The 17325-nt window shown below is 49.7% G+C and overlaps 1 protein-coding gene across 2 annotated transcripts in view; it reads right to left on the bottom strand.

Annotated features, from left to right (window-relative positions):
- Positions 1-16419, bottom strand: part of KREMEN2 (kringle containing transmembrane protein 2) — a 33343-nt gene extending 16924 nt beyond the window's left edge. For both annotated transcript variants that reach the window (XM_044448072.1, XM_044448073.1), the window contains exons 1-2: positions 15155-16419; positions 603-869 (exon numbers count right to left, since the gene is read on the bottom strand). In XM_044448072.1, coding sequence (XP_044304007.1) covers positions 603-869; positions 15155-15227 — 340 coding nt within the window. In that variant the 5' untranslated portion in view covers positions 15228-16419. The remainder of the gene's footprint in view (positions 1-602; positions 870-15154) is intronic.
- Positions 16420-17325: the final 906 nt, after the last annotated feature.

Here is a 17325-nt window from a genome sequence, read left to right as displayed (position 1 = left end):
ACTAGGCTGGGTGGATTGGCAGAGTGGTAAGTAATCATCGGCCAGAGGAAGCTCCCTGCTAGAAAATACCTGGTGCTGGGCCACCTCAAACCCAGTGGCACTTCTGCGTGTCCATCCCCAGCTCCCCTGGGCGTCCATCCAGGGCTGGTATCAAGGGTAGGAGTGGTCGGGCACCTGCCAAGGTCCCTCACCCCAGCAGGGACCTTGGACAAGAGCTCCCTGGGGTTGAGCTTCCTCCCCACTGCGACCTGCCCATTCGCCTGCCTATTGCTCCGGCTCAGACCATGGTGCTACTGAGACGTAGGACCGGGAGGGGTCCAGACCCACTCACTCACTCACTGCCACTCTGCCTGCCAAGCAAGCCAGTGGTGGGACGGGTGGCAAGCAAGGCAAGAAGCAACAGCAGCTGGCCGCAATGGCACTAAGAAGCCAGGCACCCGCTGAGAGGTGTTCAGCAAGGGCCCTCAAAACCAAGGAACTGGGACTGCATCCAGGCTTGGCTGAATTCTCCTTCCGATCTGAGGCGTCTGCCGCACCTCACCGCTGCTGACTGCCCCACCTGAACACGCACGCACACGGCCCACCCAGCTTCCCACACTCACTGTGGCAGGTGGGAATATCACAGTACTTCCAGTAGATCCCTTCCTCGTTCTCCGAGATGTAACACCAGGGCTGCACATCACCGTCTGGGTTCCGGCAATAGTTGTGGCTCCCCAGACCCCACTCGCCGTGGGGATACTTGGCCGTGTTGTAGGCATGCTCCCGTGTCTGGTTCCAGTAGAGGCACGGCCGTCCTGTGCTCCCCAGTGAAGTCCTGTTCTGCGAGCCCCGGTAATCAGCTCCATTCACCATAAAACATTCGGACAACTCTGAGGATCAGAGCAGAGGAGCGGGAGGAAGAAAAGGACAGTCAGTGAGACCGTTCTTCTTCTTGCACACATCTGGATTATCTGATTTGCAACCCCAAAGAGGTTTTGAAGAAGACTAAAAAAGCTTATATGTAATTTAATTGTGTCTATACAAAGCATGCATACAATTTACAAATAGTAGCAATAGTAAAACAACATACTGTTGATAGTAAATATAATTACTAAACTATTACTAATAGTTTAAGTTTTATTCATTCGTTATTCATTTTTTTTAAAATGGAAAAAAAACAGTTCTACCAAAGAATTTAGGGCTGCACTTGCATTCACACACACAGGCATCCCCCTTCACCCTCACAACAGCCCTCTGTGGTTGGGCAGCCAGTACTTGGCCAAAGGCCGCCCCGTTGCAGTTCATGGCCAAGTGGAGATTTGAACCAAGGTCTTCCGATCCCATTCCCAAGAATACGCCTAATCTTAATGCCACATCCTAGGTAGCCTTAGACTGCAAGTGCGGACAGAAGAAACCGCCTAGAACTCCCGCCAGCTGTGTCCAGGTGGGGACTCACAAGATCCAGCCATAAAGCTCATTGGGTGACTTTGGGCCAGCCGCTTATAGCCTGACCAGGCTCCAGAAGGAGGAGAAACTTGTATGCTCCTTTGGACTCCTTGCAGGAAGAATATAAAATGTGGGATACAAGTGTAATGTCATGATAATAGCTGGCACCTGATCCAGGCACTTCACTCTGATTCATGGGTGCTACCAAGGAAATGTCCTTTTCCATCATGGCACCAGTGAAGCTCACCTAACTGCTATGTTGGGCACTTGTTGGCACCTTTTCATTTCCCCGTGCATTTTAGCTTTTGTTATTTCAAACACAGGTTTTAAAAAAGACCTTTACACTGCTGCTGGTTCATATTTTAGCTTTGTACTGTAGTTTTAATCCTTTACAGGTTGTCGATTGCATTTGTCATGTTGTTGGATTTTACAGCCTTATGAGCACAATCTGATGCATGTGTGGACAGAAAAACAGCCGGCGTGGCTGCCTGGGGCATGCCGGGAGTTGCGGGCCATTTTTCCGTCTAATCTTGCCTAGCATGAGCCCGAACTGTTACAGGCCAGCACTGTAGAAAGGTAATAAATAAACAAACTGGGGTACAATATGCATCCCTGCAGCGGGAATATTTAAATGTATGTCCCCATCCCCCAAATCACTGAAGAATGCTGCTTTGTTGAGAAAGTCGATGGTGACCGCAGGACTTCCGCTGGGCGCACACAAGAGACCTCCAGCAGCCCCTCCTCCCCCCATTCCTGAAAACTGGAGCTGGAGGAACATCAGAGCAAGCGTGACAAGACAAGCTTGAAAGAAGAGGGACACATCCCAAGGTTGCCTCCAGGGTGGGGGCCAAAAAGGAGATTAGAGATGCTAAATGTGTAATCAGTTAAAGCATGCGAAGGCTTTGAAGATTCAAAGGAAATCGGTGTGGAGGGTGTCGCATGAGCCTTGGCTGGAGGCAAGAAAAACACAGGAGACCCTTTTAGATCTTATATTTGGGAGAGGAGGATCAAAGAGCTCAAAGACACATTTAATCGCCCATGCCAAGAAAGTCAAGTGCAGGCAAAGCACAAAGGGTCCAGAGTAAGAGGGAGCGATAAGATGAGGAGGACCCTCCAGTCCATCTCTCTGACCTCTGGCAAGGTCAGCACCGTGTCCTAGTGGGAGACAGCGTCTCCATGGGCCCTCAAATAACACCCACAGAACGGGGCTCGCTTCTTTTGGAGGATCCATTTTCAAGGCCGAGCCAGCGCTGGCGCGCACACAGGCTGATAACAATAAAGGTCAGTGTGTCTCTGAGCCTGGGCAAGAGCATGTTCCTGTCGCTTCACAACCTGTCCTCTGGGATTAAGGCCCTGCAGCAGAATGAGGCAATGGAATGGACCGCATCACTTCGTACTGCAAGTTGGAATGCCATTCCTGAATGCTTCTACATCTAGAACAAACAAGCCACATGCACACACAACTTCCTGCTGGCACAATACAGTGCATTAAAAAGAATATGAGGGGAAATCTCCCTGCTCTACTGAATTTCCATGTACAGCGGTTTCGCATCTGGTTTGTGAGCGTGTGGATCATTAAAACATGTGATTCCTTACGCACTCCCTGAAGTGCTACAGCCCATTATTTTACCATGTCATAAGCTGGTCACTTTATTCCATTGCACACACAGGCCAGGCCAGAGATTTCTGGATCAGAAAGCAAGCAGGGCCAGCTTTGAGAAAAAGCCAAGCCCTTTGCCATCTTCTCTTTTGAAGATTCTGCAGTGCCCATTACCATGAAATATGAAGCAGGGCATGTGAATCTCTGTCTCTCTCTCTCTCTCTCTCTCTCTCTCTCTCTCTCTCTCTCTCTGTGTGTGTGTGTGTGTGTGTGAGAGAGAGAGAGAGAGAGAGAGAGAGAGAGAGAGTTGGACTGCAAAGGAACCTGCAGTGTACACGGTGTGACAAAAGCCAGTTGTCAGCAGGAAAGACTTGGTGTGTGTGTACATATTTCCCTCTCCCCATGAAATGTGGAAGAAAAATGAGAGGACTGTGGAGAAGCAAGCAACTCCCTGAAAATCTGCAGGAGCTGTGTTATTAAACAAGCTGAAAACACTAATTTCTTCCTGCCAAATCCTGATTCTATTTCCCCCCCACATTTTAAAGTGGAGAAAGGCGTGGATGTGGTAGGCTTGCTTGTGGATTCAGTCGTGCTGAGTGCCAGGCTACTGTCTTCCATGTTCCGTGTCGGAGAGGCTAGGTTAGCAAGAGAATCAGCCACTCTCGGCCCTGGGCCTCTCCAAGAACCCAGGAGTCCTGGCTTCCAGCCTGCCTTGTTCTATCCCAGACATATTAATGTCCTTCCACAGCTGGGAATAGACCCATAAGTCGTGCTTCCCTTGCTGCCCCCCCCCCCCAACTCCCAACTGCCTCAAGCCCAAACCTCTCGTGGTGTAACCAGACCCCTTTCCAACCTAGCAGACACAAGCCCCAGGGGGACAGGCCCCACCTGTTGTTGGGGATGGAAATAGCTGGGAACATAATAAACAGGTGGCTGATATAAAGCAAAAAGCGGTGGTTGGGGTGGGGGGAAAGCAGAGGGATGGAAGCGGGGGAGTCCTTTGTAGGGAGATGTGGAAGCCTATGGAGGCCGGAGCCTAGATGTCTGGCAGGTGTTCTCTCTTGGCAGCTGGGTCTCCTACGGGCTGCTTGGGCCCAGTGGGGGGTGTCTTGGGGGAGGAGGGAAGACCAGTACAAATGTGAGATGGTCTTGGGGGAGTGAGAGGGGGTAAATATGGCTGGGGGTGGAACATCAGAAGGACAAATGGCTCAGGACTCTGTGTTACCGAGCCTGGAATTGCTGGAGAAATGCTCCATAAATGCCATGGAACGCATACCGGGGCGGGGGGGGGGGGATAGTTTTATTCCAACAAACGTGGGATTAGTTATTTTGGTACCATTGTGGAGGGCTTCCTCCCGCTGGGGCTGCAGCTGTCGAAAGACCAACAGGCTGAGTGGAGAAGGAATGGGATAAAGAAGAATTCCAAACGTATCTGTAATGCCTCTCTTTAAAAAAGACAGAAGTATCAAGGGTACATTCACACCTTTAGAACTGGTGTGTGTATGTGTGTTGCTGTTTTTTCCAGACTGTTGTTCCAGGAACTCTGGAGTTCCTTGGATGCTTACCAGGGCCTGTTACTGAGAAAATCAGATGCATCGCTTGCCCGCCCCAATCAAATGGGCTGGGGAAGGGGGTGTTTCAGGCCAAGTCCCACATGGCAGGGCCACCATTTCTGTGTCTGCACAGATCGCCTACAAAGCAGGCTTTAACAGCAAAGGAAACATTAAGAAGAGGGGCCACCAGTGCATCAAACCTTTCCAAATCGCACCCCACAACCCCACACAGCCTCCAGAGTCACTTTTCTTTTTTTTTTGCTTTTACCAACTATCATATTTGAAGCAAGCTGGAAACTGGAGACAAAAAGTGGTTTCCACCAGTAACCAACTCACTAAGAGAGATGAGATGTAAAGCAAGGCTACTCCACCAGCCCTGTAAAACATTATTCCATATCTTTCCTCTTCCACACCCATTCTTTTTTCCTTGTGTGCTATGACTTTTTCACTTGCAACCCTTACAGCAGAGACCACCTAGTTCGTAATTGTTTGGAAGCAGCTCTAGGAGACTGTTTAGCTGAGCAGTGAGATAAAAGTACTTCAGATCAATAACTAATACATATTCTGGGGCAATGGTCTGAGGTGTTAAGACATGAGAACTGTACCTCATTCTCCTCTTACTACCCTAATCCCATCCCATATGGCAGAGATGTGAAAAGGGTCATGGGTTCACTGCCACCACCACATCTAGTTTGGCCCTCAGGGTCATATAACAATGAGGCCCGTAGGCCTTGCCTGAGCTCCACTGACCTTAGGGGGTACCTGGGAAATATCCCAGAATCCTCTGCAAGAGACAGCAGTTCCATGGCGGTCCAATCAGGCCTTCCCCGCCTTCCACAATCTGCTAGCATTCCATAGCCATCAAACGCTCAGTCCTTACTGAGCTGTTTTTGGGTTCTTTTCCCCACTACTCTTCCCCACCTCAAAAATTATGTTTGTACTTCTCTAAAGTTGGGTATCCCCCCCCCCCATACTTACTGACACCTCCCTCCATTATGTGGATGGTGGCATGTTGATGACTCCATAAGGATCACAGCTCAAAAATGAGTTTACTTTTAGTATACGGGATACACTAGCACAAGATGTGGGCATGTACACAGACTGGGGTGGTTTCCAAAGGGCACTGCATTTCAGCCATGGCATGGAGAGCTGTCCATGGGCGGCCATGATGGTTCTATGCAGCCATCAGTTTCAGAGGCAGGATCCTGGCTGGCCTGGAGGCTGGGCTATGTTGCCAGCTCCACATCTCAGGTAGCCTCTCAAGGGTGAGTCTGCTAACCGTGGGGCTCCGTAGCAGCTCTCTCTCTCCCTGCTGCTCTCTCGAGCGCCTGGAACATGCCCAGCTTCCCAGCCCGTTCCCAGGACTTGGTGAACTACATCAATAAACTCAATACCACCTGGCAAGCCGGACACAATTTCCAGAACGTCGACTACAGTTACATGGAAAAGTCGTGTGGAGCCTTCTTGTATCTGGTTGGCCACTGTGGGAAACCAAATGTTGGGACTAGATGAATTTTTGGTCTGGTCCAGAAAGGTGGGAGGGTTTTTTGCTTTTTTTTTACATTCTCCCTGACATGAATGTACAGGTAGATTGCTTATAAAAATCCAAAGGTAGACAGCATTGCCTAATGGTGGAGCCCTGGGTTTGAACCTGAAATTCAAATCCCATCTCCACTTCAGGATATATACCCCAGGGGGTGGGGGTATAAGGTGGGTCTGCTAAAGCCACTAACTACTCAGGTTTTCTCAGAGTTTCCATTCTAAATTCAATACATCCTGATTCTGCAGTGTGCTTTACTGTTCAGTGCCCATGAAAATTTGTATCCAATTTGTGTGCACATTTCTTTAAAAAATACACACACTGTTTCAAATGGATACATAGTTTGAGCTGTTTCTTGACTGAATCAAGCATTCCAGTGCATTTAAAAAAAAAAAAACCTGTTCTTTGTGCATATTTTTAAAAACATTCACATGTGTTTTCGTGTTACGTGGTTTCAAATGTATATGTGGTTTTTATCTTTGCAAAATGTACCGCAAACTTTGGAAATGTACTAATTTCAGCAGCAAACTGGGTTCTGGTTCACAGTTCAGTTTAAGAAGTACAAAGTTGGTACATTCACAATGAAATATGTATCATATTAATTTCTCACCTGTCTCTAACACTGTACATTAAAAACGCCTCTCCCTGCATTATACTGGGATATTTTAAGGGGAAAACAAAGATACTCCTTCCCACTCTCCAGATTCCTCAAACGCACACTATGCTGACCCTACAGAGCAATAAAGTGCATAGGCTCCAGTTAGTGGCATACAGTGCACTGGTTCCAGTCAATGGAATAAAGTGCACTGGTGCTGAAGGAACCCAAGACTACAGTGTGGTACCTTATATTCGTTCACACTATTTTCACATCCTTACTAGTGGCATCTCTTTGGGCCTTCCATAAAGAAGAGGATGGCCTGAGGGATGAGGAAGAAAGATGATTCCACCCATCCCCTCATCCCATGAGGCCCAGACAGCCCTACACATACACCCTTGTCCCAGGCTGTCTCAAGCCCTAAACTGGAACACATGTTTTAGAAGTTGGGAATTTGCTGCAAGAATGTGTGACAGGTCAAGTGCTTATGGCCACAGGGATGAGTGCAGGTGCTGGTAACCCCAAGACTGGATTACTGAAATGTACTCTGTGTGGGGTTGCTCTGAAGAAAGGTCTAGAAACTGCCACTAGTGCAGAAGCAGTGGCTTGGCTGTTGTAAGGAGCGTGCGTGCGACAGCTTTCTCAGCATGTGACCCTTTCTCAGCATGTGATACTGACTTGACTTCTGTAGTGCGCTCTATGTGGGGCTGCCCTTGAAGACGGTCCGGATACTTCAATTGGTTCAAAATAGAGCTGCCAGGCTGCTGACGGGGACGGGGCGTTATGTTCACATGACTCCAGTTCTCCGTCAGCTTCACTGGCTCCCCATTGAAGTCTGGGCCCAATGCAAGGTGTTGGTTATGACCTATAAAGCCCTTAACGGCTTGGGTCCTGGTTACCTGAAGGAACGCTTACGTCCATATATGCCCGCCCAACCCTTGAGATCAGCAGGAGAGGCCCTTCTCTGGGAACCCTCCGTGAAGGATATTAGGAGGGTAAATACTTGGGAGGGTTTTCTCTGCGGTGGTGCCCAATTTATGGAATGCGCTCCCCAGAGAGGTCCGCCTGGCGCCGTCGTTATTTGTTTTTTGGTGCCAGGCGAAGACCTTTTTATTCAAACGTTATTTTAATTGTTAATACTATTTATTTATTTTATTCTTTGGCCAGGGCGACTTAAATTATACTGTTTTATATTGTGTTTATTTATTTATGATTGTGAGCTGCACCAAGGCTTCGGCGAATGGGGCGGCATAGAAGTTCTCTAAATAAATAAAAATAAATAAATAAATACTAGCTATCTGTTTACTATCAGGCCACACTTAAGGTTCTGTTCCTGGTGCAGAAAGTCCTAAACAACTTGGGATCGGGATGTTTCATATCTGCTTTATCAGCCTCCCTTGGTCATTCAGATCATCTGAAGGCACTCATAGTGGTTCTGCCTGGATCCGAGTTTGAACTTCTCTCAGATTAGTTCCTTCAGTGCACTGAATCCCTCTCTGTGGAACTCCCTACCTCTTGATTTCAGGCAGACGCTGAGAGTGCTTTGTTTTTTTTTCTTCGATTGAAAAACGTTTTTTTAAAAAAGCCTTCCCTGACTTGACCAGTCACAGATTTAGATAACATAATCTGATTTTAAATATTTCAATTTAATATTTTGATCCTTCCTTCCTTCCTTCCTTCCTTCTGTTGTTCATGGCTCAGGAATTTTATTGTATGTAAAGTGGTACTTAAAGCCTATAAATTAGTTCTAAATTAAAAACTGATACACTTTGTGATCAGTAATAATATTGCTACAGTGCTGTTCATGCGTGTTTAAGAAGGAGTTGTATTTTATTGTTGTAAGTTGCTCTGAACTCTGTGCACACTTGTGCATGTGTTTATAACACACTTTGAGCCCCATTTTTAATGACAAGGTGGGATATAAATTTACTCAATACAATAACAAGCAAGACAGGATTTCTTTTTTAAAATTTTTATAATCTGCAATAACTAAACCTATAGCAGCTTTGCCAGAGAAGACACTTCCACTATTATCAAGGGCATTTACAAACATGCATCTACCATTTGGAAGTGTTTCAGTACTAGGCAGATTACATAGGGCTCCAATGGTCTCCTCATTTACCCAGAAGTGTTACTGTCCTTCATGGCAGATTAGCATAGTTAGAAGATATCAATGCAAAAGACCCATAACCAGAGTTATAATCAAGCTTGCCCCCACCAAAATTTTCTCTGTCCCTTTTTTCCAGAAATAAATAATTTTAGAAGTTTGCAATTTTGACTTTTAAAAGCTTGCAGATCAAATTAATCACCTTCCCTAATTTTTTACCCTGCCTTGTAGAACTTTTAGGCTGGCTATGGAAGCGGGGTGCTTTCCACGGAGTTCTTACTTTGTGCTAACAGCATCAATGATAACACTCTTTTACAAGATGGCATGCATTTCTGATTAAAAGTTAAAGGTTGGATTTCAGTTGACTGAAGATCTCTTGAGCTCAACATACTACTGAGTTCAATGGAGCTTCCTCCCAGAAAATGATGCATAGGATTGCAGTCATGCCCCATAAACTTTATGGTGAGATTTTTATTAGTGGCTTGCATTTCAAAGATTTACCACTAAGCCACTGCTGATAAATCACTCCCCCCCCCCCCCGTGCTCCTTTTGGAGAGATGTTGACAATGCCCTTTGAAAATGACTCTGACCAGCCAGAGCTACCGTTCCACAGGTCCCACTCTGTGTCCCAGAATCCCTGTAGAAGTTAAACTCCTGAGATGGGATAGAGGGCTCACCATCTCTAGCATGCACCAGAAGTGGGGGAGCTCTTCAGCCTGAGGGCCGGGTTCAGTTTCAGAGATGCTATTGAGGGCTGTATTTATTTATCTGTTTTATTTGTTCCCTGCCAAGGAGTGAGGCCAAAAATACCAGCCTACTTTAAGCTGAAGGCTCTCACTAGAAGTAACTAAGCCTTAGCAGAGGCATTTCAGCTTTGTAGTTACCATTTTAGAATGGGAAAAAACTATATAAATGCTGAGAAACCACCAAACCAGCCCTGCTGTAAGAAAACACTCCTGCAGGGAAATTGTATTTTTTCAGGTGAAACTGTGACATTGATGGAGCTCTTTATCCATTGCAGCTTTTATTTTGAACTTTACAGGAACTATTCACAGTGCTCCATGGTAGTGAATCTATTTTGGGGATGGAGTTCAGCATCATGGATAGCTCCTGTAAAGCTCAGAATAGAAGCTGCAGTGAATAAGGAATTTCCCTGAGAAAGAAGTCCAGCTTTCCTTTGTCTTTTTCCAGTATATCTTTAACTAAAGCAGCTTCCACCAAAATTCAGCCAGAATTCTTGACCATTGACCATTCTGATCAGAAATGATCAAAGCTGAAGTCATAAACATTTGGAAGGCACCAGGCTGGGGAGAATTAAATGAAGAAATATCCTCTCTGTTGTTACATTGACGCAGGACAGACAATTGCAAGGTAAATGCAAATTCACACACTATTGCAGATGTCCTGTTTTAGGAACTTCTGCAAAGTGACCAGAGCGCTGTGGCTACTGGATGGTATAGAAATGACATGAAATGAATGAATAAGCATCGGCATTATAAATGAACACTCTGTTCACTAGCTAGGGCTGTTACAAGAGCATAAACATGGATGTGTGCCTCTGAAAACGCTCCAAAAAAGTTAAACACAAGCTTGTTTTTGGCTCATTTGCAATTCCAAGTTTGATTTGTGCAAATTTCCTCAACAGACTGAACCAGCTGTGGAAGAAAGATGAGCATCTGAGGATATATGCACGCGTTTGGGGGGACTTGAGCAAATCCACTGTTCATTCTCTGCTTGATTGGTTCAAGTTTCTCATTTGTACAGAGCAAGGGGGGATCATCCACAGAAATGGGAACTGGGCACAAGACGAGTGGTAACACGATATTCAGAGAATCCTCGCAGTCTTGAACATGCCTCCATCACCCACCTCTAATGCCGTTCTTCTGCGATCTGGTGCCATCTGGCACAGGGTGATGGGATTTGTAGTATGACATATCTGGAGGGCACCGTGTGGGGGAAGGCTGCTATACAGATTACAAGAGGTAATGTTCCAATTCTGTTGTTCAGGCCTCATATGAGGTGTCGTGTCCCATACTGGACACCACATTTTAAGAAGGGCAAGGAGAAATAGGAGGGGTTTAGAGGAAGGCCACTAGAATAGCAAGCTGCCTGGAAAACATAAGGAATGGTTGAAGGAGATGGATATATTTAGCTTGGAGAAAACAGAAGGAAGAGACATGCTAGCTGCCTGAAAAAATCTGAAGGTCTGTAGGCCAGGGGCAGACAGCAGGTAGACCTCCAGATTTGGACTTCAAGAAGATCCTGCCAGCATTGCCAAACTTAAGACCACTATGAGTTGCCCCAAAACCTATGGAGATGCCTTCCTGCACATCCCTTATACGGAGCAAACTAGCTTTCTGTTACTCCATAAAACAGCACCTAGCTATGGGTAGAAATTTCAAGGAAGTATGTTGAAATTGAACCTCAGAAGACACTTCTTAGCACTATGGGCTGTTTGACAGTGGGACAAGCTACTCTGGGCCTGGGGTTTGGGAGGGTTTCCCCTTCACTGCATTAGAGGCCAAATGGCCATCTGTCAGGAATGCTGTACTTGCATCTGGTATTGACAAGGTGGTAGGACTAGATGACCTTCAAGACCCTTCCAGCGCTAAACTCTCATAACTGTATCCTCTCCAACATTTCACATACAAAAAGCAGAACTTGCAGTTGCAGTGTAGTGGTTAGAACATCTGGAGAGGCCTGGTTTCACATCCCCTCTCATCCTGAAAGCTCAAAAGACTGACATTGAACTAATAATCTCATTATTTAGACTAATGTCCCTGCCAGGGTTGTTGTGAGGATAACATGGGACATACGGAGGAGATCAGGGGTGCTGCTTTGAGCTCCTTGGAGGAAAGGTGTGATATAAATAAAACCCAATTCTTCTACCAACGATTTATGCCTGAAGCACATCTGTTATCCATTACAGAAGTATCTATTCCACATGGTCTTCATTTACTTTGCAACAGGCTGTCCCCTACTGATTTAAAAAGAGGGTGTTTGTTCTTTTTTGGTTAAAGATAGCCTTGAAAAACAGAATTGACAATACGCCTTAGCAGCTGCTATCTGCAAAACTGCAGGCAATGCACCATTTGGGACCTTAATATACACCCACATGCCGTTACCTCAGAGGTGTCAAACCTGTTTCAGCCTGAGGGCCAAAATGACAGAGAACCTCTCAGGGGCCACATAACAGGAGTGGGCAGGCCAAAGTCAGAAAAGGGCAGGGCCAAAGCAGCAGCAACAAAACATGAAACATCCCTACATATTTTTGGCTTCTAACTCTTCCCGTAACTATGCCTTACGAGAGGTATTTCAGCTTTTCAAAATGGGGGCAATAAACTCCACAAAAGTCACCAAGCTACCCAAAGAGGATGGAGCCAGGAGGAAGTGTGAGTGAATGGGGAAGACCTGAGACATCCGACAAATTACAAGAGGTGGGGAAAACCACAAGGCACAGTAGGTCGACACAGTAGATTTAATTATGCAGACTGGGTGGAGATGGGTCTGTCATATGAAAGTGGTTGAATAAGCTTGGCCAATTTGGGACTGATAACTAGTGGTCCTTACTATTTGTTTTGTCTGCATACAGGTGAATAATTCAAGAGACCAAGGGAATGGATAAGCCTTAATGTCCAATAGTTGCTTGTAATGAATGGTAAAGGACTATCTTTCTCCTTTCCTCACCACTGCTCTGCACTGTGGTTCCGTGTTCAAAATCACAGATCCTGGCTCATCCAGCAATAACTAGGAAGCACGATTCATTTAGGGTACAATTCTCTGCAGGCTGGGGAATGTTTTAAATTGCAGGAATGATCTTTGTCTTAGCGCATGATGGGCTCTATTTTTGATGGCTTTATTGTCACATTCATAAGATCACACCTATGCATCAGTCAATGTATATTAAAATCAGCATGGTTCTGTACTAACAGCCATGAAAGAATCTGCATCTCATGAGTCCAGGGGTTAAGGAGCACCTCTGCCAACTGTAGCCTACCCAGATATGATGTTCAGTATCTGGGTCCTTTCTTTAAGTGCCCCCTTTCAGCAAAAAGAGGGAGGGCTATCTCTGTGGAGCCCCCCCCCCAATCTATGGAATGACCTCCCCACTGTGGCCCACCTGGTGCCAATCTTGTAATCTTTTTGCCATCTGGTTAAGAAAGCCCTTTATGCTGAGGTGTACAAGATACACACGGATATTTAAGGCCTCTTCCTCCCAATTAGCTTTGTTTTCATCACTATTAATAAGGTAACTCTGGAGAAATGAAGACAAATGTATTCTACCATGAAGCCACCTTGTCCAGCATTCCCCAACCTGGTACCCTCCAGATGGTTTGGACTACAACTCCCAGCATTCCTGAGTGCTGGAGAGTTACTGTGGTTAAAAATGTTGCACTGGGATTCAGGAGATCTGGGTTCAAGTCCACACTCAGTCATGAAGCACCCTGGGCACCTTTGGGCCATACTCTGACTCTCAGCCTAACCGACCTCATAGGAATTGTTCTGAGTGTGGAACCCAACTGCCTTGGGTTGCTTGAAAGAGGAAGAAAGGCAGAGTATAAAAGTAAGATTACTACTAATAATAATACTTTTGGCCATGCTAAACAGGACCTTATGGGAGTTAGTCCCAAACAGGTCAGAATAGGTAGCCTAGCCCCAATAACCTGCAGCAGCCCAGATGGGTTGGGCTACAATTCCCATCATGCCTGAAGGCTGTTTTACTATAACTAACCCTTAGCACATGAGGTGATCAGGGATTCCTCCCAGTCTCCCCTGCTCATCTTCAATTCCCTCTCTTGCATCTCATGGGTCTGCTTTTAACATTATCAGCCACATGGAGCAGAAATCTGTCCTGTCACTTTGTGCAAAGCATTCCATGCATGGATCTCAGCGTCATTACTGTAATTCCCTGCTCTGACCCACCAAGGGCACTGCGCCAAGTGCCCTCCCCACAAAGGAGGTCAAAGTCTTGTATGATGCCCATGAAAAAGACTCCCTGGATGATATTGTGATTCCTCCTATTCCCCCCCCCCGCCCCCGTTGCATCAACTTTGACATAGCTCAGCCTTCCCCAGCTGGTGCCTTCCAGATGTGCTACACTGCAAGTCTCAGCATTCCTGGCCCTTAGCCAGGATGGCTGCATGGGGTTGATAGGTGCTGACGTACCCACATCCAGAGGAAACCAGGCTGGCAAGGACTGGTATACCTTGGCAAGCTGGCAAATCACTCTGGAAATAAGTCCCTGAGTTGGGGCGGAGCAGGGGCGGGCGAGGGAAAGCTGAGACAGACGCCTCCTGTGGAACACTGCCCCCCGCTGCGTGGGAGCATCTCTCGCTCTGGGGAAAGGGGAAGGTGGAGCTGCCTCCACCTCCCCTGCCACAGTGCCATCAGCAAGATTGCAGATGGCATCTTCCCTGCTCAATTACTACCCAGCCCAACCCTGTAGAGCCAGTTCCCGGCGCTTGGGTTCCCATCTGACAGGTATCCTGGCCCAGAGCCAGAGGTGTCTGTGGGGAGACCGAGGCCGTCCGGGTAGCAGTAAAGGTGAAACTGGATGGGGATGCAAGAGCCCATCCCGGGGCCCTCTCGCTCTCCTCTCTCGCCCCCTCCAGGGCTGCCGCTTGGTCCAGCAGCTGTCTAAGAAAGACCGCGTGTGAAATCAGCCGGGCTCCGTCTGTCTGCCGTCGGCTGGGACAGGTGGCCACATAGTTGAGCTGTTTTGAGGCTGGGGGCTCGTCGGGCCAAGCACAGGCAGGGAAGGAGGGAGGGAGGGGAAGGCGGGTTCCCGCCAGGCCAAGGGCGGGCGACGTTCCCGATGCCAGATCGCGTCAACAGCAGGATCCTTCCCCTTCTTGACGCTTCCCGCCACAACCACCCCCGACACGCTCGCTCGCTCGCTCGCTCCGCACGGCTCTGCCCCAGGCGGCATCCAGTCGGAAAGCCTGTGCGAAGGGATGCTGTTCACGTGCCCGATGATCCTTTTCAGAGTGCACACAACACGCCACCCTTCCGAATGACCCACATCCGTACAAAGGCAGGTATCCGATAGGGGGGCACCCCATTCAAACAGCCCAGGAGCCATGCCCCCCCCCCCCCCAAACAGGGGAAACCACTCTGGGAGAACCCAGGCGCCCTACCTGTCATCGGACCATGTTTCACGTTTTTTCTAAAGCTGTGGGGAAGCACTCAAGAGTTCTGCCCCCTCTCAATACTCCCCCCCCCCGCGGCTTCCAAACCCAGGATCCTGACTCCATCGGCTGCAGAGCTGAGACAAGGATCCGAGCTACAATTGCCCCTGCATCCGCACCCACTCGCCCCGCGCCCGTTCACTCACCTGCCCTCTGCAGAGCCCGCGACCCTGGGAGCAGCAGCAGCAGCAGCAGCAGGCCAAAGACCACCCAGAGCATCTCTGGACGGAGTCGCCCCCTGCCCTGGGCACCGAGCCTGCCCCACAGCTGGAGGGCTCCAGAACAGCCAGGGTCCGGAACTGGAGCCCCAGCTGGTTGGAGGAAGGATGGGGGGCGGGTCTCTCTGCTGTCACAGCGCCAGCCAGTCGAGGATCCAGAGAGCTACATGGACGGTGGTGGTGCTGAGGGAAGCGGCGCGATCCAGTAGCTCTCTCCGGGGTCCGAAGCGATCTCTCAGTGGGGAAAGACCCTAGCCATTCTGATCCAGGGGGTCGGAAGCCCCCAGGTCCTCTTCTTGCTCCGGAGAAGCCGCTGTCAACGGCGGGTGGCGTGCGTATGTGCTGCGTAACTGGCCGTGGGACCTAGGAGCACATGTCCTTGCCCCCCTCTTGCGGGGGATCCCGGGGAGGCGCAGGCTGTCCTCTCCTGGCCTGAACTACCAACAATGCACGCACATCTGGGGCTCCAGCAAAGCGTCTCCTGCCGCCAGACGGGGCGAGCCGGAGGGGTTCCCTCCCGGCCCTGCCACGTTCCGAGCTGCACTCCGCGAAGGATTTCCGATCCAGTCGATCATCTCCCCGCAGGGGGTCCCAAGAATCTGGGGTGGGCGTACGCGGATCGTGATGAGATCTCGCCTCTCCCTCCTGCACTTGGTTCGCAGCTTCGTAGCTCAACAGATCTCGAATCTGGTAGATCTCTTGCCAGGAGTGCGATGCTTGGGGATCTCTCCCTCTCTCTCCTCCCCTCTCCGCCTCTCTTGGCTTCCCCAACCAATCCTTTCTCGTCGTCCCCCCCCTTCCTCCTTGTGTAAATCCGGAGTTGTTTCTGGGTCTCCCCCCTCCCGGGGGGCGGAAGGGAGGCTAGTGTGGATTAATTCTGGCTCCGCCAGGTGTCATGGCCAGGTGGGTTCCTTCCATCGCCCGGGGATCTGGCTGGACGCCTGTCGGGCTGCGCTGTTCAGTGGAGGATCCTTCCAGCCGCCTCTGTCGCCTCTCCAGGGATCCGATCGGACGCGAGCAGAGAGAACAGGGAAATCCGTCGAGGGGGGCGCAGCGAAGCTCAACCCTCCTGCGGGGAGACCTGCTGCAGCTTCGAGGGCGGAAGGTGAGGGGAGAGGGTCGGGTCCCGTCGCGGCTGGCCCCACGGCACCACCTGCGGCAGCCCCGGGGTAGATGCGGGGTAGCGGGGGCGCCCTCGGCTCGGGGACCGCTCGACGGAGCCGACCCCTGGCTGGGTTGCCGCCGCCGCCGCCGCGCTCCGCTCCGCTCCGCTCTGCTCTCCGTTCCCCCCAGCGCGCTCCCCAGGCAGCCGGAGGCAGAAAGGAAGGCGGCTCCTCCGCCATCTCCACCCCACTCCCAGCAGATCTCCCCGCCCCGACCGGCGGCCGCCCCTGGGACGTCCCATCCCGAAGGGGAGGGCCAAGAGAGGAGGAGGAGGAGGAGGAGGAGAAGGGCGGCGGCGGCGGCGGCTCTTCTGGCGGCGGCTTCTCTGCGGCCAGCCGCTCTGCCTCTCTCATCTCTGCGCGCCGCCTTGAAATCCGAGACGGGGCGGGGAGGAGGAGGAGGAAGCGGCGGGACGGGAGAAGGGGCGGGGGGGGGGGGGAGGATCAGCGCTCGGGGCTGGCGCGGGGAGAAGGAGATGCCCGGGTCTGTATTTGGGCCAAGGTTCACTCCCCGGAACCGCTTTCCAGCCCCTGCCTCGAAGCCCCAGGCAGGGACTGAAAAGAGGAGCAGATGGTCTCTGAGCACGTGCAGAGTGGATCGCTTCTTGAGCGTTTGCAGCATCCTCCACACACACCCGCGATTATTATAATTATCATTAGTGCATGTCGTTTGTACATAGGATGCGAAGAAATCTTGGTTCTTCAACTCCTGCTTCTCCTTCCCTCCCACGTGCAGTTCTTCTTCTAAAAGTGCCCAGGACTTGGCAGGGTTTCATGGGAGAACTTGTATTCCCCCTCGCCCCCGCCAGCGGCAATAATGCCAGTAGGCTTGGCCAATGGAACTGGGCATTGCCTCAACATCTGGAGACGTCTTTACTCCTCTCATGGCTACGTTTGGGCTTTCAGGATTACAGGCTTCTAGAGAAGTGCACCTCT

The sequence above is a fragment of the Varanus komodoensis genome, unplaced genomic scaffold (genome assembly GCF_004798865.1).
Source record: "Varanus komodoensis strain SLA01 unplaced genomic scaffold, ASM479886v1 scaffold53, whole genome shotgun sequence".
In the NCBI taxonomy this organism is placed as follows: domain Eukaryota; kingdom Metazoa; phylum Chordata; class Lepidosauria; order Squamata; family Varanidae; genus Varanus; species Varanus komodoensis.
This window is presented reverse-complemented; position numbering and strand designations above follow the sequence as displayed.